The sequence below is a fragment of the Suillus fuscotomentosus genome, assembly GCF_016647785.1.
Source record: "Suillus fuscotomentosus strain FC203 chromosome Unknown F5891scaffold_5, whole genome shotgun sequence".
In the NCBI taxonomy this organism is placed as follows: domain Eukaryota; kingdom Fungi; phylum Basidiomycota; class Agaricomycetes; order Boletales; family Suillaceae; genus Suillus; species Suillus fuscotomentosus.
In genome coordinates, this window is record NW_024539517.1 from 691,678 (window position 1) to 715,968 (window position 24,291).

Genomic DNA, 24,291 nt, shown 5'->3' on the forward strand with positions numbered 1-24,291 from the left:
ACATAATTCAATCCCGTGCCCATTCCATGCGAGTACGATAAGAACCAGCTGAGGCTCGTGAGCCTTCCTCACGGCTGCCAGTCTTCTCACACATCTGGACTCTGTTCCCCTCAACTAACGAGGGTTTCTGAAAGATTTGCCATTAGTACGGATTCAGGAAACATGTGGTTCTCTTATCTGTCGCACCGTCGTGCATGGTGAGCCTTCTATATCATTGTTTGTTTCCTCGACAGACTCTGACGAGGTCCATAATCATACTAGTCGCGATAAGCAACGAGAGCGAGCAGAACGTATCGCATCCCTCAAACCCATCTACCACGAGCCTCTCACATCCCAGGACAAAGACATTCTGTCTCGCTCAGTTTCGTCTCTGGTGGCTGCTGTGCAAACGTCATCTCTGTCTCCATCAGACATCCTCGTTGCCTACTCTAAAAAAGCTCTTCAAGCGCATGCTCAGACAAACTGTCTGACCGAGGTTATGATTGCATCTGCAGAGACTTGGGCTAGCACTGCAAACAAATCAGGTCCACTAGCAGGCGTCCCAGTCTCGCTCAAGGACCTGGTAAGTGTGAAGGGTTGGGATTCCTCCATGGGATACTCAGCTCTTGTGGGCAAACCAATGGCCGCCGACGGCGCGTTGGTGAGGTTGCTGCGAGATGCAGGTGCCGTTCCATATGTCAAGACGAACGTCCCCATGACTATGCTCTCACTGGAGTCGACAAACGATGTTTTTGGCTCTACAGACAATCCCCACAAGAAGGGCTACACCTCAGGAGGATCATCTTCAGGTGAAGCTGTACTCCTCGCGCTCGGTGCAGCCAGACTCGCGATAGGCACAGATGTCGCGGGGAGCGTTCGGGCTCCTGCGCACTTCTCTGGTGTCTATTCAATCAAATCAAGTATGTATAGATTCTTGAAGCAAGGCAGCGCATCCAGTATGCCTGGCCAGGAAGGCGTTCCTGCAACACATAGCCCTATGACTAGAACGTTGGAAGATCTAGAGACATTCTGGCGTGCTGTGTTCCAGATGAAGCCTTGGAACTACGACTACTCGGTAAATAATTTTTCTGAATATCAGTGTTGTGAAGTTGCTGCATGGTAATGTGGTAATATAGGTTCTCAGAATTCCTTGGAGAGATGTCAAACTTCCAGAAGATCGCCCCATCAGGTGGGGTGTCCTGTGGGATGACGGTAAGCGGAACATCTCTATGGAGTTTAAGCTCAGCATATTTACATTTACATAAAGGTGTTGTGACACCCTCGCCTGCCTGCGCGCGAGCATTGAAAACGGTCACCGCGATACTCGAGAAGAACGGCCACGAAGTTGTCACTCTGTAGGTCAAATTTCTTCTTTCCTGAAAGCGTTTCCTATCCCACCTCAGGCAGTGCCCGAGCCCATACGAAGGTCTTCAAATTGCGTCACAGCTCCTCCTTGCTGATGGCGGCAAGACGGCTTCCAAAAACCACCGCGCATTCGAGTCCAACGATGCTGGAATGATTTCAGCCTTCCGCGGCCTTCGTCTTCCCTACTTCGTCATGAAACTCTACGCTTGGTATTACCGCTACATACGCCGCGATCCTATCTATGCCGGTCTGATCGACACTCATTACGAGAAGACCATGCCAGAATTTTATGCTTTAATTGCGCGAAGGGAGGACTATCGTTCTCGCTGGTTCAAAGTGTGGCGAGACGCGGAGGTCGAAGACCGCCAGGGCGATGAAGGAGTTGACTTCATTCTCACTGTCCCAAACAGTCTTCCTGCTGTTCCTCACGGAGGGATGAGGCACGGATGGAAAGCGTGTGGGTACACGTTCCTATTCAATCTGGTATGTTCCACCCCTCTCGATCTGGAATTCATCCTGAATCTTGAAAAGCTTGATTATAGTGCGGGGGTTATGCCAATCACGCATGTGGATGCGACGACTGATGTTCTCTCGCGCGCTTTCCGTCCACGAAACGCCATCGAACGGAACTACTACAAGATGTATGACGCAAGCGCCATGGAAGGTCTCCCCATTGGCGTGCAGATTGTAGGAAGACGACTTGAAGAGGAGCGCGTCTTGGAGGGCATGAAACTGATCGAACGCCTGTTGAAGGATGCTGGTGCTGGTTACGTCGGTTTGCCGTTGTAGAAAGGTGCTTGTGTGCCAACCCTGAAGGCCTGACATGTACATCATTCCATTCCATCTGTACAGAAATACATACAGCATTTTCGGAAAGAGGGACACTAATAACAGGCAAAACATTTCTAGGCATGGATTTAAATCGAACATGCTGAGGCAGGCTCCCCTTCTAATTCCAGGTTTCCACAAAAAACAGGGCAGACATCTTTCTTTTTGCGCAGGGCCAATATATCCAAGAATCCGGGGTCCCAGAGTTATAGTGTAACGCGACACGTCAACCATATCCACACCATTTCAAGCGACCATGACAGCACACTGGATGCTGAGCGCTGAGCGCTGAACCCTTTCAGGGTCATCGAAAGTCATTGTAGATATCATATCCAGTTGCCAAGGTACTAGAACCCGATATCTGGCTGGTTCATAGCCAACTTGAATGATGCGGCGAATCGTGATTGGCATGATGGCCTCCCTGACGCTATCACGATACCATAAACAAGAGCGGTGAAATCACCTGCAGAATTGACTCCTCTACTGATGATAAGATTGACCGATGAAGGAGGCCAAAACCTCGCGGACCATTGCGCTTCAGTGACGTTTAAGCTTGTGGAGGCCTCAGGCAACACAGGAATCCAGGCTAGCGTCATGTTAGGAAGGCATCGTTATGATCAGGTCCGGGATGGAAGAAAGAATGCGACTCCGTGATCGCATACCCGCGAGGAGTATGCAGATTGTGGAAACTGCCAAAGTATCATCAGATCAGCAGCTCGATTAACAAGATCTGCACTTGACATGTTGGTGAGGAGGGCCACTCACTTTCTTGAACTCTTGATTATATAGTATAGACTCGGAGGCCTTTTTACATCATGATGGACCTCGATGGTGTTGCGCCAGGGCCCAGCGGCCAACTTGAGTCGCAGGCTCGAGGTTTGCGCTATTCATCATCTTGACCATGGTGAACATTTGAAGGCCTAAGGGTCCGGTCTGGCGGTCAGGCTCAGGCTAGCCTATGAATCATGGCGCTAGCAGCAATGCGTGGGCTGTTGTGGTTAAGATCAAGAACCGAAGCCGCCTGCCAGAGGTTCCGATGATGATCGTCGTACTGACGGATGTAGTAAATCAGTCCGCCTTGCCGGTTTTCAACGATCCGGGCGTCCTTCAAAAGTGCTGAGCCTGTTGATGGACTCGCCGAATACCAGCGCTGACCATTCTAGCTTCTCATTCACCCCGTATCCATCAAACATAAATCCGATGACTATTGGATGCATATCGTATCTGTACGTAATACACCAGCGCGAAACCTGATCTACAATATTCGTTCTTTTCTATATCAGCCAGAAAAATACATATGCTGCACAAAGCGCAATCAAAACTTTCGCTTGAGGACTCGTATTCGACCATGCGGCAGTTAGGCTGTTTGATACGTTGTAAGTAGATGCGGACGATGAAGATCCGCCTTTACCCGAAAGGGTCTGGCCTTGTCCAGAGAACGCACCAGAAGATGCGGGTTTGGCGTGTTGCGCGATAGCCGATTTGAGGCCACTAGAATATATGTCAGAGCACATTCACAAGGATGAAAATTGGTGAACGAACGCCGGGTTAGCGCCACGGATCCTGTGCACCTCTTCCGCGCCTACCAGGAAAATGAAGGTTGGCCTGCGAAATATGAGCACAGAAAAAATATTGCAAGAGGATGAAGACTCACATAGCAGTGACGGAGTACATGGTGGCGAGCTCGTTCGTGCCTTCGGAGAGGTCAACCTTGACGAAGTTCACATTGGCGTTGTCATTCGCAAGGCCTTCAAAGACCGGCTTGATTGCCTGGCAAGGAGGGCACCAACTCGCAGTGAAGTCTATGACCTGAAAATAAACATGTCACTTGAGCTTGATGGACTGAGGACACAAATACTTACAGTCAGCTTGCTGGCATCAGTGGTTAACTCCTTGAGCTGTGCCGCGGTAGAAATTTCAGCAACCATTATGAGACTAGATGGAGTATGGGATGTGAGAGAGATTGAAGTATGTTGTGGGCGATGGCAAGGCGATGGGTTTATATCTGGGCTATGCTGGACGGTATAAGTAAGCTGCTACGTGACGTGCTTGGAAAGCACGATATAAGCCGGTCATGTGAGGACTACATGTCACGTGACCGGTGACCACCCGCGTATCATTGCATTTACAGCTTCTTTCACTTACCACCATCGACTCCAGCGGTATTCAATCCGCCTTTACACAAATCGTCACTGCCTATAATACAACATGTCTGGACGCGGAAAGGGTGGCAAGGTCCGGAAAACATTGGTTAGCGTCGCCTTATACTAGCTGACTCACAGTGCAATCATAGGGTCTCGGAAAAGGCGGTGCCAAACGCCACCGGAAGATTCTGCGCGACAACATCCAGGGTATTACCAAGCCAGTGAGTGACATAGAATTCTATAATCATTCGCATGCCCATATTTTCCAGGCTATTCGCCGTCTTGCCCGCCGTGGTGGCGTGAAGCGTATTTCAGGTCTCATCTACGAGGAAACCCGCGGTGTCCTCAAAATTTTCTTGGAGAACGTCATCCGGGACTCTGTCACTTACACAGAACATGCTAAGCGGTAAGCCTCATTATCAGCTTACTTCTGTGCTCGTTGACTCATCGGAACTATAGCAAAACAGTGACTGCTCTTGATGTCGTCTATGCGCTGAAGCGGTCTGGGCGCACGTTGTACGGTTTCGGTGCATGATCAAAGTGTTGTTACCACTCGCCACGGATATATACCAATAGTGACTTGAATACCTGGTCAGTGTAGCCGTTTACCGTGTCCTTTTAGCGATCCTTCAATTTTGAGGCAAGTTCGCTCGGTTGTTGTATACTCAACGGGTCATCTTGTATCCAGTAGATGACGCTGTGCTCTAGAATATACTGCAACTGCCTGGTTTTAATTCATCTCAGGCGGTCCTTTCACGTGGCAGCTCCGTGCGTAACCAGCACTGGATGCATATGATTAATTCATTGATCGTCCGCTATCACAATGAACCGTCACCACGTCATCACATATCCATTACTACGGATTATTGAGATCCCTACATTAATCTAATTAGAACTGCTGCAGGAAGTAAAACCAAGGCGCCCGAGCTCAAACCCGCGATGAGTTGTTATCTCTGCATGACGGCACAATGATATCAATGGTTTAAATGTGTCCTAGAAAAGTTTAAAGATAGCCCGTCCCTCGAGATGCATCCGCGAACGTAATCTGCCAATCACGACGACATGCGCAACTGACTATACCGGAACTCGTCATATGACGATGCCATTCGAGAGGTATGTGGATCCAGCGGGGCGCTTGCGATCATAACGCATCGAAAGCGTCACTATAGTCAGACAGCTATATTTAGTCAATCAATCAGTTCGTAGCTTGCCTTGCTTGCCGACACGCAATCTGACATCAAAGCATTAAGAGATGAGGAAAACCAGAACAATGCTACAAAAACACAGCAAAGCACAGACGATCGGAACATCATGGATTCTCCACTAACTCCACCTCCACCTCCGCCTCCTCATCTACATCATGTGCCTCATCTGTAATATCACTCTCGCTCTCCGGAGGTATTGGTTCTGACGGTGGGGGCTCCATTAAATTAAGGCTAACCTCGGGCTCTGTGGGAGAGTCGTCAACAGGCACAGACTCCGGAGATGATGGTGCCGGAGGTTCCACGAGGGTGACCACTACGTCTGCCTCAGGAGAAGGCTCGACGGGTGTCTCGAGTAATTTTTCAGATTCTGCAACTGGCTCCGGTGAATCAGATTTTTCGGCAGGTACAGTCTCCTCCACAATATCAGGCACTATAACACTGGCCTCGACATCTTGCGGAGCTGCGGAAGCTACTGGGCTTGAAGGCTCAGCCGGGGCAGCGGTCTCTTCAGACTCTTCTGGAGGAGCTACAGGCTCGACAACCGGCTCTTCCTGAATGATCTCAATTGTTGGTTCAACATTCGGAGTCGTCTCTATCTCGTGTTCCGGCACATGTTGCACAGCAGGGGGAGCTGAGCTAGAGTCTTTGAGCAACGTTAAGGACAGATCTTCCAAAGGTGGAGAGTTGGATCCGGTGACGGTTGCCACTTCGTCGACGAGCACTTCTTCGACGGGGACCTCTTCGACGCCAAACCCAAATTTGTCGGGGGAGAACTCACTCGGCTGACTGGACCATGAGGGTTGCGAATAGTCCTCAGGCTCAGCAGATAGCTCAGTATGCAATAAACCGCTGCTTTCAGTGACACCCTGGATCGCCGCCTTTTGCAAGCTCCTCTCCAGCATTGTACGCCTCACTGAACACCATAGTATCTGTGCGATTGCGCCCCAGCCGGCGTGGACTATCGGTGCCACGCGGGCTATCACTGGACAGTCCCGGAGGACTCTTCTCGCGAACGTTCGGAGGTTGTGTCCTGTTCTGCTGTAGGTGCATTTTGATCCTCCCGCTCACGCGATGGATTGACGGCCGCTGCAAGAAGACGTGGAGGTTCGACGTCCTCATCGCGTCCTCTTCTGCCTGACAGGACAGTACCAGGGGGATGACAAGAAACTCGGTAGGGACAAGATCGAATTGACTAGTAAGTTTCAAGAAGCGAGCGTAAAGCGATGATTCGGCCTCCGCTTGCTCAAAGGCTTCTCGGTGATGGAAATATGCATGCGCAAATATTCTGCCAAGGCGACGAGCAAGCGAAGAGAAGTGTCGATATGACGTAGGAGGTATGGAAAGACTAATATCGCGAAAAAAACGCATGGTTGATTTGAGTTTGAAGAAGGCGGCGTAACGGAGGACATCAGCAAAGATGCTGCTATGAGACGTGATCATGACTCACCGAGATGGAAAAGCTCGAGGTGAATTTAATAGTGCGGTTGCGCTGTCCAACGTATGAAGGATGTAATCAATCGCACAGCATTGCTGAGGATATACATAAGCAGTTAGAGAAACCATATTTTTTTTAAATGATCACCAAACGAACCTCCATAGCACCGTCATTACCGTGTGCGACACACAAATATAACCACTCTCCCGCCTTCATCTCGGGACAGGTGATACGTGTACATTCCTGCTGCAACATCGTGATGAGGGGATGGGATAGGTCTTGTGCGAGACGTCTGATGGGCAAACAAGTTAACGCAAAAAAAACGGAACGAATGAGTAGGAGAGGTACCGTAATTGTTCATAAATCCAGCAACCTCGATCGACTGCAACGTCGTTTTTGCGTTCAGGATCATCAGGCTTACGTTCGACTTGATCAGAAAGATCAGAAGACTTTTCTTCGGCATCCTTGAAAGCAGCTTTCCCCGGAAGAGACACTATGGAATCAACATCATGGACGTCAAGACGAATAAGAAGCGAAATGTATTCCTGAAGCTGGAACGCGCTATCGAGAGAAGACAAGGATGGGAGAGATTTGACAGGATAGAAGGAAGACACGCGTGAGCCGCGTAGCGGGCGCTGTACAGCTACAGCCATCGTCAGTAACAGTGAGCTCGGGGTTGTCGTCGCTGTTGAGAGCGTTGAGCACAACGTCTCACAGGGTTGACTAAATTTCGCGGAAGATGATCGTGGAAATAAACTTCCGAATTAGTATATATACCAGAAATTTCATGTCCCGGACGGTCCGTGTCGTGCGTTGTGACTTCTGCTATCTGGAAGCGATCGGAATTCCGTCGATTGATATCTGTGAAACGATCAGTGCTAGTAGCGTCGATTTGAAACAGGGTGATGATTCTACATGGTTGGATGATGGGGACAGAGCGGACTGGATGTACAAGAATGGACGGACGGGGCAGGCCGGAGAAAACTCAGGTTCCGTAAGTTAGGTTAGCTTATTTACATATGAAATTCGTTCCAAATGCGGGTTTGTAGATTCGTACGTACCTGATTGTTGTACCACATGATCATCGAGATCTTTTCTCCCGGTTGTATTGAAATGTCCAAGGCGTGGATATCCAACTTGAATGGTGCCTCATCATCTATATATTTAGGGCGCTCCTTGCGAAGTTCTGCGATTGCCATCCCCCGTTCATCTCCACGATGTCCGACAATCATCTACACGAGAAGAACTCAGTCATCGACCTTGAGAAGGACTCTACGTCTAGGGATGGTGTCTCTGTGATCATCCCCGGAGACAAGCACGGATGGCTCTCTCACCCGTTAGCAAGATCTCTTCTCAGCTGGGGCGTGGAGGAACGAGGTGAGTCTTCCTCACGACCAACCAGATACCCATCTGATCTTCGTTCATAGGCATCGTTCCAGTTCCCGAGAGGAGCGGATGGATACCCAATACTATAAAATTTTCTTCGTTTGGTTCTCAATGAACTTCAACATCCTTTCGTGAGTTCTCAGTGCATTTCCGCTGTCAGCTCGTTTCTTACAGATAAACTAGCTTCTCTACCGGAACACTCGGACCAATCGCTTTCGAGCTTGGACTTCGCGATTCCTGTCTTGTTATCTTATTCTTTAATCTCCTGGCATGCGCGTTGCCCGCATATTTGTTCGTATACTTTCCTGAACATGGATACCGGGTCATTGCTTGACTTCTCTTCCACAGAAATACATGGGGACCTCGAACTGGCATGCGTCAGATGATTCAATCCAGATATAGCTTTGGGTAAGTGTGCTTGTTTTCCTTATTTGTTATTATCTGACTTTCTTTCCATCAAGCTATTTTGGTATCATTATACCCGCTGCCCTCAATCTGATCGGCCTGTGTGGCTTCAATATCCTTAACGGTATACTTGGCGGACAGGCACTAGCTAGTGTGTCTAGTAACATGAGCTGGGAGTGCGTATGGCATCTCGCAGCATCAATCATCTTACCTAACCCGTATCAGTGTCGGCATCGTCATTATCTTTATCATTGCGCTCCTCGTACGTTCTCTTACGTGACTCTCGAAATCCCTTGTCTTCACAATGTTCGCACCTCCAGATCTCCTTTATGGGCTACCGAGTACTCAACTGGTAAACGGCATGCATCTGTCCATCAAAATTTAAGTCTTACAGCTTTCAGGTACGAACGTGTCGCGTGGTTCCCGGTTCTTATCGCATTCTTGGTCGCACTCGGCGTGGGTGGTAAAAACCTGTACAACGCTCAACCAGCGGCACCTGCAACCGCTCCTGGCATTTTCGGCTTCGCAGCTGTTATTGCTGGTTTCGTTATCAGTTACTCGGCAATGGCATCCGATTTTACAATGTATTATACGCCCACCGTTTCCCGGTAGGTTTCATTTCATGCCCTGTGGCGTTGCACTTCGCTTAGGTGTAATTTTCCAGGTCCAAGATCTTTTGGTATGCATATCTGGGGTATATCGTGCCTATCGTACGTCAATCTCTTTATCGGTACCCCCAAGCGTCTTCTAATCTATCTCCAGGTCTCTCTCGAGTGCCTTGGAGCTGCAGCAGTCCTTGCTTCATACACCGTTCCTAGCTGGAACGCAGGCTACGGAACTGCCGGAGACATCGGTGGCCTGTTAGAGGCGATGCTCAGCCCGGTCGGTAACTTTGGGAAGTTCCTCACGGTTCTTCTCAGCCTGAGCGTCACCGGTAACATTTCGTGCACGCTTTACTCTATGTGTTTCAATTTCCAAGTGATGGTCCCGGCTATGTCAAGAGTCCCGAGATACGTCTTTTCGATCATTGGCACCGTAATGTCGGTCTTTTCATTTATAATATGTATCTTGTCACTGGCTGATCTCAAATTTTTCCCCTGGACACACACAGTGCATTGCCTTTATCGATCGTGGGCGCCCACAAATTCTATGCGGCGTTGACCAATTTCCTTTCACTACTCGGGTATTGGGCGAGTGCGTACGGCGCCATCCTCCTCGTCGAACACCACTACTTCCGCAAGGGTGACTTCAGCACCTATGACCACTCCATATGGAATGTTCCAGGGCGTCTACCCTGGGGAGCGGCTGCCATCACGGCTGTCATACTGTCTTTCGCCCTGATCATACCCTGCATGAGTCAGCTGTGGTATGAGGGCCCCATCGGCATGACTTCAGGCGACATCGGTTTCGAGGTTGCATTCCCTCTTGCAGGTCTCCTTTACTTCCCCCTCCGAAAGCTAGAGCTCAGATACCAGAATACCCAATATTAAGCACCGCTCGGTCGTGATAGAGAGTATATATACGACGTGCTATGAAACGTGTACCGCCTTACTATGTCTATACCTAATACCGCTTACCTTGAATCAGAACAGCAACAGGAATCTAGGGACCGCTTGTATCTATTTACTTTATTAGTCTACTCCTCCCGCATCTTATCGTATGCTCACGAAGCAATTGCAAATCGATGCCTGATATCATCCGTGAAGGGCCGATCCTGTGGTATAATGATAGCCATGGAGAAACACATCGAATTGACAACTTCCGCCGTCGTAAATAGGTGCTTTGGAGTTTGAGTGGGAAGAAGAGCGGAGCGTGCAGTAAATGTATTGATTCATGGAAGAATTATCGCGCATGCTTGAGAAACTGCTGCGGGGACTCATCAGGACACCATGCCATGCCTGCCGACGTGGCAAGAATAACACGCACGGGTCCCGCATCGTATTACTATGCGTATGCGCGCGTGTCAATCGATCAGCTTGTGCGATAGAAGCTGTCGCGGGAAGCTTCTACTGGAGCCGCTATCGAATCAAGTCGAGTCGCATAAGCAATCTGGCATCAAGGTACTTGGCTGTTCCACCAACCTAGTGGGATATGAACGTTTGAACAGGAATCAAATTTCAAAAGTTATGCACATGTGCGGCGCCCCGCGGCTGCATGGTAACGCGTAACGATCCGCCACCATTAATCGGCTGCCATGGAGCCCAGGTAGAACATAATGAAAAGACCCCTGAAACCTTGTCGGCTCTGCCGGATCGTACTTTGACAGTTTCTGGCCTTGGCCTGTTAGCATATGTCATTATGTAAGGTAATCGACGCGTTTGTCGTCATTCTTGTTTTTTGTTCAAAGGTGAGGATTTTTCTGAAGACTGCTTGCTCGTTTTACGCATTGACTTCATGTTTAGCAAACGAGAATTACAAGCAGCGCCCGGTCTATACTACGGCTGCTACTCGCACGCATAGCAACACTCTCGGAATACTTGTCGCTAGCGCATCATGTAGCCCTCGTCGCACTGTTGCTGCACCCACCATAATACATACTTTTAGACTTCGATGTCAGACTTCTGGTGTGTGTGTCGCAAGTATTGTAACGGCAAAACTTGAAGCACTTTGATTCGAGCGCGGTATTGTCATCATCTTCAAGATCCGGATGATGATGAGAAGGAGAGTATCCGGATTCCGTTTGGCAAATGTTCTGATGCATTCTGCACATCTGTTGCGCCTGTGGCTGGTCCGAGCAACTTGAAACGTCGGAGCCAATCTGATGATGATGACAGTGTACACTGCAAACGCAATCGATCAACAGATATCACGGAGCAGGTACGTGTATCGTTGACCCGTACTTATGTTGAAATCTAATAGTATATTGAACTAGGACACGAATACTACTAGTCGACAAGGCTCGCTAGCACCATCTCATAATGTTCTCCTGGACTTCGATCGTCCAGAATTTGATTCTCCAGAACCATCATCGATGCTTTCCGGGATCTGATATACCCAGCCTCTATCAAATCAGACAGATCTTAGCGGAGCTGGTTTTGTTGTTGATGGGCCATATGTGCATCAACACATGTGTTGCGTTCGTTGGCCCATACGCAGATCGCAATCTTTTCGCGGCTCTATCCGTTTTCTGCGTCATGCTGTGTTGTGCGTGTCTCCTTTCACCACTATGACGGCCTCTATTTCATTTCACGGTGTTGTTGGTCTTCAGAACGGAAGCAGATATCAGAATGACAAAAAAGAATCACTGGCGTTATGACGCTTTCATCGCGACTCCAGAACTGGGAGATGTTCGAATCAACATGTTCACATTTGGTGCGAATACCGCGTCTGCGGAAGACGGAATCTATCTATCGGATGCACGGACCACTATTGGTCCTATCATTGACAACGAAGGCAAATCTGCGCACTCTCTTTATCTCATGTGCGTGAATTTTCTGCATCCTCGTCGCCTAGATCTCAAACAAAACTGCATTTGCACCATTCAACGAAAAATCTCGGTGGAGAAGGGATTAGTGCGAACGGGCGCGTACGCGTGATTGCACTGCATCGCAGATTCGTCAAAGTCCAACCTACTCAATACATTCGAAAGCCACTGCATTCCCCGCATCAACTTTGCTTTCCATCCAAGTCGTTCATCGTGGACAGTAATCGAAGACAGTTTCCTCTGCGACTCGCATATGCAACCACATTAATGGTTGTCAAGGACTGACGCTAGCACGAACCGTGCTCGACTTGTGAACAGATCCCTTTTGCTCACGGTCAATTGTATACAGTGATATCGAGAGTAAGAATGCGAAGAGACACGTTGTGCTTATTTTCAGAGGCGAACGAAGAACAAGACTGCGAATATTGTATTTCCTGACTTGCTACTGAGTACCTACGCCTTCGTAACTTCATGAACACAGAATGAGGGCCGGCAGCCGAGTCCTTGTACTTGTGTAACTCGAGAATCATTCCACTTCGAGCACTCGGCGACCTAAGTGAACCATGTTGCTTAATTACCGGCTTCGAATGGTCTGGACAGCGTAGTCTATTCTTTCCAGGCCAATCTGCAGGGAGATTACAGAAAGAATTGGATTAGCTGTAGAAGAACCTATCAGGCTGCATGAGACAAAAATACGACATTCTCATACCTGTAGTGTTCGACCATTTTTCTAGAAAAGAGCGCAAAGGCCGCAGTAGAGACGATTCTACGCTCGCGATGTTATCCGGATCTCGTATACCAGTCTGGGACATCGTCAATTTAATTTGCATCGATGGATAAAAAACGTACCTTATTGGCCTTGTCCCGTTGTAGTAGTACATAGTAAAATGATAGTACCTCTGCGATCCGAGAGGGCTCCAAGGACTTCTCAATGTCGTCAGCCACCTGGACCTGTTGACAAGTAATCAGACGGCATTGTCCTGAACAGGATCGGTCCGAAGGATCTTATGAGCAGTGGCGACGCAAAGACATTTTGTTCGCCCGACAATGCGGGGATCTGTAGTGCGTCTAAAACGAATTCCTTGAGAAGACCAACGGCAGCTGCCCGCATCTGGGGAAGCTCCGCGCCAGATGCTAGGGTTATCAAGATCTGTTGCTGAAACACAGATGGTAGTCGTGCAAGAATCAGTGCAATTAGCCGGAGACTGAAGTGCCTGATAAACGGATCAAGATGGGTGCTTGCCAAAGCAGGTAGAACTACGCATAGCGACGTAGCGAGGTCAGGTGGGAGATCAGGCTGTGTGCGATCTTGCGTGACGCAACGAAAGATAAGGAAGAGAGATTCGTCCAAGGCGAAATTCATCTGAATTGAAGTCACGAGCATCGAGTGCAACGTGGAGGGTAGATCTTTCAGTGAAGGATAGCTTTCCTTTTCGTGAGCGAGCATGATCAGGGAACTCATTGCCGGGACATCCTGTGGTGACAGGTTCATCACCCGAAGGGTGGTCTAAGAAAAAAAACAATTCAGAATATAATATTTGGCGGTTTCTCTGACATACCAGTATGCTCAGAATGGCGTGCTCACCTTCTTGCCACTCGGGTTCGATTGCAGAAGTCAGTGTAAGACGAGGATAGTGCATCTCGAAAGCTCTGGCACATAATGATGCCCTGATACACGACGCGCACGCTAAAACAGTCGTGTCGAGAAGTAGCGTGATGAGTTTCTGCAAGTTGATGAGTCAGCTAAGCTATCTGCAACAAATGTTGTAGACAAACCCTTGCCTCCGCAGCATTTGCTTCGCTGCCTGTTTTGATTATCCATGTGTAGAACACCTGTGACATGCGAGAGACCCCTTCAAGTAATGAACGACCGCTATCCAGCGTGAAGTCACGTCCTAGCGAAGAAACCGCTGAAATAACGCCGGAAACCAAGGGTGAGACTGCGCTCAGCGCAGTTCTCTTTCCAAGAGTTAACCTAGGTAGAGCTATGAAGCCTTGAGACGTCAGTAATCGGCCAACACCTACAATATACTCACATTTTGTAGACAACACGATAACGTTGATGAGAGTCCGTACAGACCCAGGAGCATACTCCTCTTCGGACTCCTCTTCGGCTTCGTCTTCGCGGGCTAGCTGGGTTATTTGTTCCAGAGCTTCTTGAACGACAATTAGTACCTCCTTTGGACTACTGTTTTCGGAAATTAGGCTAATGAGGTCAACGGCCTCTTCGCGGCGGCACCGAAGGAGAGGAGGTAGGACGTCAAGGGGTTCCTGCAGGGAGTCCATCGAGCTCCAAAAATATAATAGAACATGTCACTTACAAGAAAGACTAGACCCCCGTGATATTGAAGAATACTGTCATATACGGTCTTGAGAGATGGCTGGTATGTTTCATCGTCGACTGCGACTGTTATTATGGCGGAGATGTTTTGGCTGATTACCTTTGAATCGCATTAGACAAACATTCAAACTATGATGAGGCATTCAACCTCATCGTCAAGATCAGGCGACAGTTGTAGCGCCTTGAGTAAGGCCTCCTTGGAGTTGAGGGCCATGATGCATTTCCCTACAAGCGATGTTGGTAAGCAGCTAGCCGAATACAGCTTGAAACATACCACGATCGGCAACAAGATAACACCAACGAAGGCTTTCGAGATGGGATACCGGGCTGTAGTTCCTCGATGGAGGTAACTGCTGGCACAATTGAACATGATATGAAGGGAAGAAAGTGGGACACTTACGATGCTCAGCACAAAATGTGACGACCACGGTGACCAATAAAAGTCTAACAAACGAAGAATATATTAACAAGTACCCAATGTAATGAACATATGACGAAACAAAACAGCAGCGGCCGTCCCCGAGGCGACAATGCCCCCGTTACATCACTATGTACTAGTCCTCTACTTACATGCGATTCAATCATACCTTGCCTTTCACATGCGATATCTCGCATAATTTTCTCTTCTCATTCGCTCTGACTGTTTTGTCATACTTGTATATTTTAATCTCATTGGATCATTATCTCAGGATGTCCATTTTCTTGTGGAGGTCCCCGTGTTTGGCTTGCATGTTTGCTTACCTCATTGTTTCATGACCCGTTGTATTATGTGATCACCATGGCTCTCTGCATCCCCCGTGTGCTATGAAAACAACACTCATTGTTCGACTGCTCCCATCCTACACCATGCTTCCCAACGCATTGGTTGTAAACCGTCTGATGCCATAACTGAAGGCAAACATGACTTCGGAATGTCGCAAAGTTGTAAGGATGATACGTCATCCTTGCATCATCCTTGCAACCTTGCGACATTCCATGCGAAGCTTGTGGCCATGTGGGTTCATTTGATGAAGTGCACGTGCGGTGTTTCTTGATGCACCTTCCCATTACTTCCCTCCAAAACTCGCGCCACGTTGATCGCAGGAGCAGTGCATCCTATCTCTGAGAACGTTGTCTTTGAGTGCGTCAACTCATACGTGCAAGGCTCTGCCTGGACAAAAAACCCTGTATCATATATGTGTGGTATGCGCCCAGTATGACCGGCACGCTGTGGAGTTCTCTCTTGCTGATATCATGATGTGACGTTTCTTCATTTTGACGTGCTCCAAGCGCCCGATCCACACATAATTATCAGGAAGTGCGTCATCCAGGGAAATGTCTTCTTGTTTCTCTTATGGTAACGAGATACTTGATGGTCTCATTGAACGAAAGTAGTATTGTCTTAGATAAACTGAAGTGATCACTCTTTATCTGCCCTCCATGCGACGGGGGCATTGACACACTTGAAACGCTGACAGCGTGCATGACTTGGTAGAATAAACATGGGATGAATTTATTTGTATGCATGGTAAAAAAAAACGGACAGGCAAAGTCTGGGATGGTCTGTTCATGCGGCAGCGCAGTGAGGACTGCCAGCCTCCAAATGAAGGATAACGTTGGTAAACATAAACTTCATTCCGAGAACTGGGCGATATAAAGGATCTTTCTCATATAAGACAGTAAAGAACAATTGGCAAGAACCCTGGGAAGGGTGGGACACTAAAAGAACCAGACGAGCGAGAGTATTGCTATAGTGATCATAAACTGAATGAATGGAAAGGTAAGCTGCAGTGACTTCAAAAGCTTCATGAACCATGGAGGCATGGATGCTGGTATCGCACGTAGATGTTGAACCCTATGCTTGGGGAGGCGACGAGGGCCAAAAGGCGGGAATTTCAGAGTGAGCGTGCGCTGGCGCATGAGGATCTTGCCCAAAACGATGAGGAGTACGACGCAGAAACTCAGTGAGCTGCCGACAGAGAAGGCTCCGCGTGAGAGCGTATAACGCAGCGAAGGCGGTTGAGATTCGTGCGTAGGGACCTCGATGTTGTCAGGAGAATCTAGTCGTGGCGCGTTGAACCAAACTAACCCCGTTATCAAAGCCTGGAGTTGATAAATAAAACCATGCATCATCAGAGGATAAAACAACACTGCTGACGGTGTGAACTCACTGAGAACAGTGTCCAGTTAAGGGAGACGATAAGTAACTCAAGAGCGACTTCGTCGGGACCCAATGTTTCTTCCTCTTCCGATTCTAATATCGGTCCCTCGACCTTTTCCAAGTCTGAAAAATGCTGCTTTTCCATGTCGCAATGTTCATGAGAAATATAACACTTGGGGGTACTGCGAGTGAGGAAGTCTTCAGAACAATACGGCTGGAACAAACGGAAAATGAGCTTGCCTGTCATCCATTTCCACTAGGCGCGCAGATTGATATTACTCGTAAGAGAGGGTTACGGAAAACGTTCTCTGCAATGTAGATGTGGTTTTATGACTGGAGAAAAGTACAGGATACCAAACAACTTGCAATGTGACCTATATACTGCAAGAGATGCTCAGTCCATCTGCCTTGCTTATGGCATCTGAGACAATTGCCACAACCAGTGGTACACACAATAGTACTGCACTACATAACTACCAAAGGGCACAGCAAGCTTAAGAAACTCCACGCCAATGAAAATAATTCTGCGCTATCGGAACTTTCTTCTTCACGGAGGTCCATGTCACCCTCCTTCAAGCGTGACTCAAGTCCTGGATCGTTTTCTCATAGCAGAAAGCTTTCACAACGACGGTTTTGCCAACGACAGCGTCATCGGCCACCTACGGAGTGCTAATCACGCTCTTGAACCCCCAAAATTCCAGTCCAGGTGCAAGGTGGATGACTTCGTCGGGGATTTCTTCATAGCCGGCGGCTCCGGTATGACACGCCGATAAGAATTTGATGTTGGTATGTTGTTATCCATGATTTCGGGTACCGTGAAGGGTTTATCGATATCTCTTGTGACGAACCATATGTGAGCGCTTACGGTCTTGCATGAATACCGAATGACAAGCCAGGTATACCCAGGTGTTGCATACCGTCGTTTGTCCCACAACAGCCACCTACTACATGCGCCGTTACATCCATGTCTCGACAATCACTTCCTCGTGTCCTACATCAAATACTTCTGCCTCGACTATCTACTCCATAAATGCGGCCTCGTATTTCAGCATGCAGAGTGCGTAGCATTTCTTTCTATCTTCCATTCTTCTCCTTCCCCTGCTGGTTCTCTAGCGAACCTCGCCACATTATTATTGAACATTACCTCAGTTCTACTGACACCTTTTCAGATTCGCACATCTCGTCGCCCCCGTCCTACGAAGACCTCCAAGAACAATCAACTTTTCATTTGAGCTATAGAACAAAGACCTCTTTACGTGGTCTTGGCTAAGCACCATAAACCGAGGTTATTAAAATCCAAGAAGTCCGCCACTTACACCTTCTTCAGCGTAAAAGGCAGTGTGCGCTTTGTCCGAAGGTCGGCGGGATGCTGTGGACCAGCTGATTATAAATGTTGTCCCCAGACAATGCCGGCCAAGTAAAGGAATATATCACCCGAAGCTTTCACAAAGAACAGTGATGCGACACATCACACTAGCCTCTGCTTATGGCATCAATAGGTGGACGTCGTGGTCACAGTTGGTACTATACTTGTGTATACTTTTTTGAAGCCCGGTCAGGAGAAGCACGTCATTCTTTTTTTGATTATCGCTGGTCACACTCGAGACGATGGATCATCGATGATTATTGTTATCCCATTCACCATTGTTGATCTCCAGGACGTTTCGTCAGAGTCATCCCGTTGATACATATTGTCCGTGGTCCCAGGGACTGCCAGCAAAGGAGGGTGGACAATTTCAAATCCGGTAGGCTTCGCTTGGTTCTTTCGCCTATTCCCTCGATGTTCTCAAATCAAAATCATGGCTGAACCTGGCCGAATCAATGAACAATATAAAGGGCAATATGACGCAACCTCTTTTCGCTTTAGATAACGAACTTATGCAAGCAGCCTGTGCCCCGCTTTACCACGGTACGCGTATGAGATCAAGCTTTTTTCGGCGGTATGATAACGGTAAAACCTAGAACTCTGATCATACATACTTCCTGTCGTGTGACACGGTGGTATGGCGGGAAGAATGACTAAGTGCGTGTGCCAGGACACGTCGACTGTGCGACGACCCCAGATAACGTGGGCTTGCCAATTTTTTTGGCCCGTTCCTTCTACATGCATCCCAGAGCGATGTAAAGGTGATTCCTGATGCTTTTGCGATCCACGGCATATTTCATGTAATTATTGGTAATGTGTCATAGGACCGATCTCCCAGTCATTCTCAACAAGCCTCCATATAGGTGGTTTCTTGCAGAACGTTCGAATTCACACCGTTAAACACATCCTTCCCATCACCCATGTCCTCTTCAGAATCTACACGACTACTCGGAAACGGTGGCCATGCTGGTCATAAAAGCCTTCCCTTTACTCGTCGCATTGTCGATTGCATGAAAGGCGAGGGCGAGCCATCATGGGAAGAATCGTTCAAGTTCTTCATTTTTGGGACATGGCTCAATATCCTACTCGTATTTGTACCTCTAAGCTTCATCTCACATAACATGAACTGGGACGTCGGCCTCGTATTTTGCTTTAGCTTTATGGCCATCGTGCCCTTGTCCAAGGTGACAACTACTTCTATCATCACGCTCTTGGAAGACTGACGTCATCGTTTTTAGCTGTTGGGCGAGGCAACAGATCAGTTGTCGGTCAAATTAGGAGAGACCATGTCAGGTCTCCTGAATGCATCGTTTGGGAATGCCGTAGAAATCATCATCGGCGTTGCTGCTTTACTCAATGGTTTGTCCACCGCCCTGAAGTTGTCTGCAAGTGCTGACGATGATCCTAGGTCAATTACGAATTGTTCAGACGTCCGTGAGTGTCCTCGTGCGGTTACTATTTGCAATGGAATGACGTCGGGTCAGATGATTGGATCGATCTTGTCAAACATATTGCTTGTCCTTGGTTGTTCGTTTCTGGCCGGTAAGGGATCGCCGCTTTTGGAGAAGAGTATGGGCTCACTCAACACAGGCGGGTTATACCGTAAAGAAGGACTTTTCAATGATACCGGAGCTCAGGCGTGCGTCCTCTGTTTTTCTGTTCTTCGAATCCTTGGTTGAATTGCAATGCTTTTTAGATCTGCCTCCGTAAGTTATCTGACTTGTTCGTCACCACGACGACTAACCAAGTGTAGCTTATGACACTGTCGTGCATCAGTACGAATATCCTCAACTCGAGAATTTCGCTAATAGTTCACAGCGCTTGTTGTTCCTGCGGCCTATGCAAGTACTACGGACCCTGGAATGGAGAATTATTGCAGTAATCCGGATGAGTGTCCCACTGCGGGTCTTCTCTTTATCTCCAGAGGAACCGCCATATTGCTCCTAGGGGCGTACTGTGCCTACATTTGGTTTCAGGCATGTTCTAATATCTTATTTCTTTAATGTACTCACCCAAGGGTTTAGTTAAAGTCTCATCCCGATCTCTTCATCGCGCCTTCTTCAAAAAACGATGATGTAACAGTGGCATTGTCGGAAACGGACGAAACGGAGCCTCGCATGGGAACGGCCGCTGCTGGCGTTGCGTAAGTCTTGTCTTGTCATTCGTTGCATTGGGTACTTATTTTCGTTGGTTAGACTTTTATTGGTCACTGTTGTCATATCATTTTGTGCTGAGCATCGTAAGTGTCTCACTTTCTTCCCTTCGTCTCATGTTCAATTGTGCCAGTGGTCACCTCCATTGAGGAAACTACAGCCCAGTATCCCATCTCGAAAGCATTCATTGGTGTTATCTTGTTGCCGATCGTGGTATGTTTCAAGCTGTGTCTGACTAACTGCCTACCAATATCGTTTGTAGGGAAATGCCGCAGATCATGTCACTGCAGTCTGGATGGCAACGAAGAATAAATATGAGTTGACCATCTCTATCTGCATTGGTAGTTCGATCGTAAGTGTAGACCGTTCATCATAAGATTATGATTGTACTGATTATGGGACAGCAAATTGCTTGCCTCGTAGTGCCGCTTCTTGTGATCATCGGTTGGATGTATGATCATGCATTGCGTCTCGCGAAGTATTGTTCTCACTGTCCTTTTTGTTAGCGTCGACCAACCCCTGACGTTGCACTTCCACAACTTCGAGGTCGGTTTATTCAGAATGTATTCCACATCATCACCCAAGTTTCTAACCAATATTCAGACAATTGTCTTCTTTGTATCTGTCTGCCTGGTCAATCTATTGCTCATGTCAGTTCTCCTTTTATTACATGGCAGTTTCCCTCTCGTCGAGACTCAGCTCACTTGTTTCAGGGACGGAAAAACCAATTATCTGGAAGGTCTCATGCTCCTTACCCTCTACTCGGTCATTGGCCTCGCATGTAAGTCGCTTGTTGATCCCTCTAATCATATTCTCATTACCATTAGTTTGGGTGGCCTGAAATACCATCGATTGCATAGAAGACATCGAATACACAAGTATTGGTACCGTCTAGTACCGCTGCCACGCCTGGATGGCTACGAATATGTCTAATAACGATATAGACAGGATTTGAATCAGGATCTTGACGTTCGGTGCTATCTACACCTGTCTTGAGAACCTCGAGGCACATGTGTAGTCATCGCCTGTAGTATGTGCTGCATATCCATGTTAGTCATGCATACAGTGGCTCATAAATCATTACTTACACATTAAAACATTAATGACCCTCGGTAAGCCTCCTCAGCGGGGGCACTGAATCCTCAATCGGAGGGATATCTTTAGTCTTGGTATTTGTGTTGACTGACATTCTGAGTCGAGCGTACTTGCATTGCATAAAAAACGCTCGAAATTTGGCTCGCTATCAGTGAAGCGAGTGCAGGTGCATACCATGATACAAATTGATAATAGTCCAGAACCAACACCGACCCGGACCTGGCCCACCAGGCCATTAATACGAGTCTTCATGAGCTGATGCAGCTCGAGGAGACAAGAGCGGCGACTCGCATTCGCGCGCGGTAAGTTGTGCAGTGATTCTGTACATGTACAATGATAGCCATAGCTTTAGTCTCCTCTGGACAGATCAAAATGAAAATGGACGTTCCCTAGTAGGTTCCATACTTACTGCCACTGGTCTGCTTCCTAGAGGTAACACACTAGCTGATACTTTCAATGTCCCGTCACACATTTTCGATTGCGTACAACTGGAACGAGCAAAATCTGCTATGGCCAGTCAATAACCCTTCTCTAGAATGCATACTCACATGGCTTGTCCGAAACCAGCCCCCTCACCAGGTCAGGTGTCCGACACACGAGGGGCCACATTGGCGTAAATGGATGTCGAGGACATGTATTTTATTCATGGGGCCTGCAAACTCGTATAGTAAGTTCAATTTCGACGTTTACATCGCCCCAAAAATTACTGTCACCGATCGGGGGATACCATGTCAGAATCAAGCTCATTTGATCAGAGTCCATGCATTGTCTCGGTGGCTGCATCAGATTCCTTCGTACCTTAGGTATTAGGTTCCCTTGAAGTGGTATTAAGGTAGCCTTAACTGTTCGAAAAAAAAGTTGGAGAGAAGGCTTTGGAAGTTTTGGCAGTGTTATGTCCACACGTAGCAGCACCCAGTGTATGGTTGGAAGTAGCGATCGAGAACACATGATCGCTCGGTACCGAACAAGGAGAATTCTTCAATGGTCAAGCTAAAGCTCAAGATCAATTTTGAAGTCTGCTCAAGAGTTGAACCTCAAGTTCACAAACAGTGCGCGGCCTGGGAATGTGAAGTACATACGGTACGTAATAAATTATTGTCATTAATATTATTTACAGTAATTAAATTCTGCTGTTGCTCCGCTACAGCCTACGGAAAACTAGAAGTTTGGGGCTTAGACGGTGCTCTTTCACTTTCATAAATGATTTCATCAACAAGTTTTACTAACACAAGTTGCTTTGGTTCTGCAGATAGTAGAATCATTACTCAGGCTGACACGCTGTCACCCTCACGACCGCAGAGCCGTAGCTTAACTAGTAAGTAAGTTTCTTAAAAACAACAGCAGAGTCTAAATAATATATTTCACTTCGTCGATTTCAGGGAAACCCGGCCTCGTCGGTCAACGTGTCAAGTACTTGCAATATATTAGAAGATGAAGGCGGACCGAACTGTGTCGGGCACGTAGGTGTGCTTCTAGCTTGCTATATCCTTTCTGGACGGTACTTACTTCACCTCGGAGGTTCGTTATCTTCGGGCGTCTTTTATGCAGTACAAACACGCCCGACTCGGAATGTCGGTCAACACAAATACCAAGACTAAAAATATTCCTCCGATTGGGGATTCAGTGTTCCCGCCGAGGGGACCTACCGAGGGTCACTGATGTTTCAATATGCAAGTAATAATTGCAAGCCATGCATGCATGGCTACTCCAAGGACTTATATATGTGGCACCTACTGCAGCCTGCAGGTGATGACTACATGTGTACCTTGAGGCTCTCAAGACAGGTATGGACATCACCGAACGTCGAGATCCTGATTCAAGTCTTGCATCATATTTGCAGTCATCGAGGTACGGCCGCGGTACTAGATGGTACCAATACTTGTCTATTCTGTACCTTCCATGCAGCCCAGACGTAGGCAGGGAAAAACCAAATGTCGAGTCCCCTCGGGTTTCTTGCAGCCTACGCACATACACCGTCGGTATCGACTAAAAGTATTTTTCCGACGGTACTTCGGTGACTGCAATGAGATCCCGAAGCCAAAGGGTCTATCTGCAGGTATAAAACCTAGCAATTCTACCCACTCTCCCTCAGTTCAAGTCGCCCCAGATCACTTAGCCAAAGCTCGTTTTTTCTGTCTTACACAATGTTTGTTCGCCTCTTGTCCATCACATCTCTCTTCATTCTCGCAATCGCCAATCCCCTTGTTCACCGCGGAGACAGCCAGTGCGACACTGGCAACATCCAGTGCTGTCAACAGACTCAGACAGTGAGTTTGATAGCGCTAGAAGTATCCTTCACAAATCATGCTTAAAATCCAACAATAGGTCGATGAGTACAATAAGAACGCGACGGCACATGGAAGGGTTCCCATTGACATCGACATCCTCGGTCGTGTCGGTCTTGGCTGCTCCCCAATCACTATTGTCGGCGCTGGTGCTGGCGCGACCTGTTCTCAGGAACCACTCTGCTGCAGTGACAATCAATACGTATGCATTCAGCTTTTGTCTTCCATTTCAGACTTCTCAAAGCTACCTTTGCAGTACGGGCTCATCAACATCGGCTGCACGCCCATCAACATCTACATCAATTGAGTTTTGAAGGTGACGGAGGAATGCGGTTGGAATGTGAAAGATCATCGAGCGCAGCTATGAACAGTCGATGTTAGTTTGTTACAGTTTTCTTGAAGCTCAAAGATGTTTGGTATTAGCAATGTGTCGATCATGATGTTTTTTGTGTCGAGTCAACTGACAGCCACTGCTCTGTCAAAGCGAAGGATTGCTCTCTTGTCATAACTTGTCTGATCATTTTATATACGAGCTCTTTCGTCGAACAATCAATTAATCACATCTCATACTAGAGTTAGAAAAACCGAAGCCACATCATGCAATGGGAACTGTCTCAACGCATTCATTAAATTGCGAAAAATCAAAAACTCTACAGCCTCTTCATTTACAAGAAGACACTGTTTCAACTTTCCTTCTTGCATCAAGACTGCACCGTAGTACTACGATCGTTTTGCAGATA

At 47.7% G+C, this 24,291-nt stretch overlaps 9 protein-coding genes across 9 annotated transcripts; 5 read left to right on the plus strand and 4 right to left on the minus strand.

Annotated features, from left to right (window-relative positions):
• The first annotated feature begins 82 nt into the window (after positions 1-82).
• F5891DRAFT_555868 (amidase signature enzyme) lies at positions 83-2,326 on the plus strand. The gene is made up of 6 exons (XM_041372239.1): positions 83-197; positions 262-1,054; positions 1,116-1,191; positions 1,247-1,334; positions 1,383-1,827; positions 1,876-2,326. Exons 1-6 carry the CDS (start codon positions 163-165, stop codon positions 2,131-2,133), a joined length of 1,695 nt encoding a protein of 564 aa, XP_041231784.1. The 5' UTR covers positions 83-162; the 3' UTR covers positions 2,134-2,326.
• A 1,033-nt stretch (positions 2,327-3,359) lies between these two features.
• On the minus strand, positions 3,360-4,216 carry F5891DRAFT_1004567 (thioredoxin-like protein). The gene is made up of 5 exons (XM_041360353.1): positions 4,035-4,216; positions 3,827-3,981; positions 3,715-3,777; positions 3,617-3,663; positions 3,360-3,534 (listed from the first exon to the last, which is right to left on the minus strand). Exons 1-5 carry the CDS (start codon positions 4,098-4,100, stop codon positions 3,530-3,532), a joined length of 336 nt encoding a protein of 111 aa, XP_041231785.1. The 5' UTR covers positions 4,101-4,216; the 3' UTR covers positions 3,360-3,529.
• Positions 4,217-4,380: 164 nt separating this feature from the next.
• F5891DRAFT_1125622 (histone-fold-containing protein) lies at positions 4,381-4,851 on the plus strand (the record flags this gene model as incomplete). Its single annotated transcript, XM_041363984.1, has 4 exons — positions 4,381-4,407; positions 4,466-4,537; positions 4,586-4,722; positions 4,776-4,851. 4 exons carry the CDS (start codon positions 4,381-4,383, stop codon positions 4,849-4,851), a joined length of 312 nt encoding a protein of 103 aa, XP_041231786.1.
• Positions 4,852-5,491: 640 nt separating this feature from the next.
• Positions 5,492-7,917, minus strand: F5891DRAFT_1004577 (Mob1/phocein). The gene is given in 6 exon segments (XM_041360354.1): positions 5,492-6,409; positions 6,429-6,866; positions 6,969-7,051; positions 7,113-7,248; positions 7,305-7,779; positions 7,794-7,917. The coding sequence occupies 5 exon segments, from the start codon at positions 7,607-7,609 to the stop codon at positions 5,626-5,628; spliced, it is 1,746 nt and encodes a 581-aa protein (XP_041231787.1). The 5' UTR covers positions 7,610-7,779; positions 7,794-7,917; the 3' UTR covers positions 5,492-5,625.
• A 256-nt stretch (positions 7,918-8,173) lies between these two features.
• On the plus strand, positions 8,174-10,237 carry F5891DRAFT_942180 (permease for cytosine/purines, uracil, thiamine, allantoin-domain-containing protein; the record flags this gene model as incomplete). The annotated part of the gene is made up of 11 exons (XM_041374395.1): positions 8,174-8,337; positions 8,384-8,473; positions 8,526-8,633; positions 8,691-8,750; positions 8,804-8,923; positions 8,973-9,009; positions 9,068-9,099; positions 9,149-9,355; positions 9,412-9,457; positions 9,510-9,787; positions 9,859-10,237. 11 exons carry the CDS (start codon positions 8,174-8,176, stop codon positions 10,235-10,237), a joined length of 1,521 nt encoding a protein of 506 aa, XP_041231788.1.
• A 2,292-nt stretch (positions 10,238-12,529) lies between these two features.
• On the minus strand, positions 12,530-15,016 carry F5891DRAFT_1004589 (uncharacterized protein). Its single transcript, XM_041360355.1, has 11 exons — positions 14,913-15,016; positions 14,787-14,862; positions 14,661-14,737; positions 14,493-14,612; positions 14,208-14,442; positions 13,948-14,156; positions 13,731-13,895; positions 13,123-13,678; positions 13,021-13,070; positions 12,881-12,974; positions 12,530-12,828 (listed from the first exon to the last, which is right to left on the minus strand). Exons 3-11 carry the CDS (start codon positions 14,724-14,726, stop codon positions 12,746-12,748), a joined length of 1,578 nt encoding a protein of 525 aa, XP_041231789.1. The 5' UTR covers positions 14,727-14,737; positions 14,787-14,862; positions 14,913-15,016; the 3' UTR covers positions 12,530-12,745.
• Positions 15,017-15,981: 965 nt separating this feature from the next.
• On the minus strand, positions 15,982-17,060 carry F5891DRAFT_1169912 (uncharacterized protein). The gene is made up of 3 exons (XM_041365498.1): positions 16,893-17,060; positions 16,663-16,834; positions 15,982-16,594 (listed from the first exon to the last, which is right to left on the minus strand). The coding sequence occupies exons 1-3, from the start codon at positions 16,901-16,903 to the stop codon at positions 16,211-16,213; spliced, it is 567 nt and encodes a 188-aa protein (XP_041231790.1). The 5' UTR covers positions 16,904-17,060; the 3' UTR covers positions 15,982-16,210.
• Positions 17,061-18,621: 1,561 nt separating this feature from the next.
• On the plus strand, positions 18,622-21,315 carry F5891DRAFT_555996 (Sodium/calcium exchanger protein-domain-containing protein). Its single transcript, XM_041372240.1, has 18 exons — positions 18,622-18,828; positions 18,882-19,202; positions 19,257-19,377; positions 19,427-19,452; positions 19,503-19,560; positions 19,609-19,657; positions 19,715-19,724; positions 19,772-19,793; positions 19,837-19,994; positions 20,043-20,161; positions 20,214-20,257; positions 20,305-20,384; positions 20,434-20,523; positions 20,576-20,622; positions 20,678-20,717; positions 20,775-20,821; positions 20,885-20,952; positions 20,999-21,315. The coding sequence occupies exons 2-18, from the start codon at positions 18,939-18,941 to the stop codon at positions 21,010-21,012; spliced, it is 1,257 nt and encodes a 418-aa protein (XP_041231791.1). The 5' UTR covers positions 18,622-18,828; positions 18,882-18,938; the 3' UTR covers positions 21,013-21,315.
• A 2,095-nt stretch (positions 21,316-23,410) lies between these two features.
• Positions 23,411-23,858, plus strand: F5891DRAFT_1182445 (fungal hydrophobin-domain-containing protein; the record flags this gene model as incomplete). Its single annotated transcript, XM_041366167.1, has 3 exons — positions 23,411-23,533; positions 23,592-23,753; positions 23,808-23,858. The coding sequence occupies 3 exons, from the start codon at positions 23,411-23,413 to the stop codon at positions 23,856-23,858; spliced, it is 336 nt and encodes a 111-aa protein (XP_041231792.1).
• Between the last annotated feature and the right edge of the window lie 433 nt (positions 23,859-24,291).

Coding starts and splice junctions, on each gene's coding strand:
- F5891DRAFT_555868 (XM_041372239.1), top strand. CDS start 163: ATGTGGTTCTCTTATCTGTCGCACCGTCGTGCATG. Junction 198..261: donor CTGTCGCACCGTCGTGCATG/GTGAGCCTTCTA, acceptor TAATCATACTAG/TCGCGATAAGCAACGAGAGC. Junction 1,192..1,246: donor GGGTGTCCTGTGGGATGACG/GTAAGCGGAACA, acceptor ATTTACATAAAG/GTGTTGTGACACCCTCGCCT.
- F5891DRAFT_1004567 (XM_041360353.1), bottom strand. CDS start 4,100: ATGGTTGCTGAAATTTCTACCGCGGCACAGCTCAAGGAGTTAACCACT. Junction 3,982..4,034: donor CTGATGCCAGCAAGCTGACT/GTAAGTATTTGT, acceptor GTTTATTTTCAG/GTCATAGACTTCACTGCGAG. Junction 3,664..3,714: donor ATCCGTGGCGCTAACCCGGC/GTTCGTTCACCA, acceptor CATATATTCTAG/TGGCCTCAAATCGGCTATCG.
- F5891DRAFT_1004577 (XM_041360354.1), bottom strand. CDS start 7,609: ATGGCTGTAGCTGTACAGCGCCCGCTACGCGGCTCACGCGTGTCTTCC. Junction 7,052..7,112: donor GTAATGACGGTGCTATGGAG/GTTCGTTTGGTG, acceptor GTATATCCTCAG/CAATGCTGTGCGATTGATTA. Junction 6,867..6,968: donor CCTCGAGCTTTTCCATCTCG/GTGAGTCATGAT, acceptor TCGCGATATTAG/TCTTTCCATACCTCCTACGT.
- F5891DRAFT_1004589 (XM_041360355.1), bottom strand. CDS start 14,726: ATGGCCCTCAACTCCAAGGAGGCCTTACTCAAGGCGCTACAACTGTCG. Junction 14,157..14,207: donor TATCGTGTTGTCTACAAAAT/GTGAGTATATTG, acceptor AAGGCTTCATAG/CTCTACCTAGGTTAACTCTT. Junction 12,975..13,020: donor AACGGGACAAGGCCAATAAG/GTACGTTTTTTA, acceptor ACGATGTCCCAG/ACTGGTATACGAGATCCGGA.
- F5891DRAFT_1169912 (XM_041365498.1), bottom strand. Junction 16,595..16,662: donor TTAACTGGACACTGTTCTCA/GTGAGTTCACAC, acceptor TATCAACTCCAG/GCTTTGATAACGGGGTTAGT.
- F5891DRAFT_555996 (XM_041372240.1), top strand. CDS start 18,939: ATGTCCTCTTCAGAATCTACACGACTACTCGGAAACGGTGGCCATGCT. Junction 20,258..20,304: donor ATCATTTTGTGCTGAGCATC/GTAAGTGTCTCA, acceptor CAATTGTGCCAG/TGGTCACCTCCATTGAGGAA. Junction 20,623..20,677: donor CTTGTGATCATCGGTTGGAT/GTATGATCATGC, acceptor CCTTTTTGTTAG/CGTCGACCAACCCCTGACGT.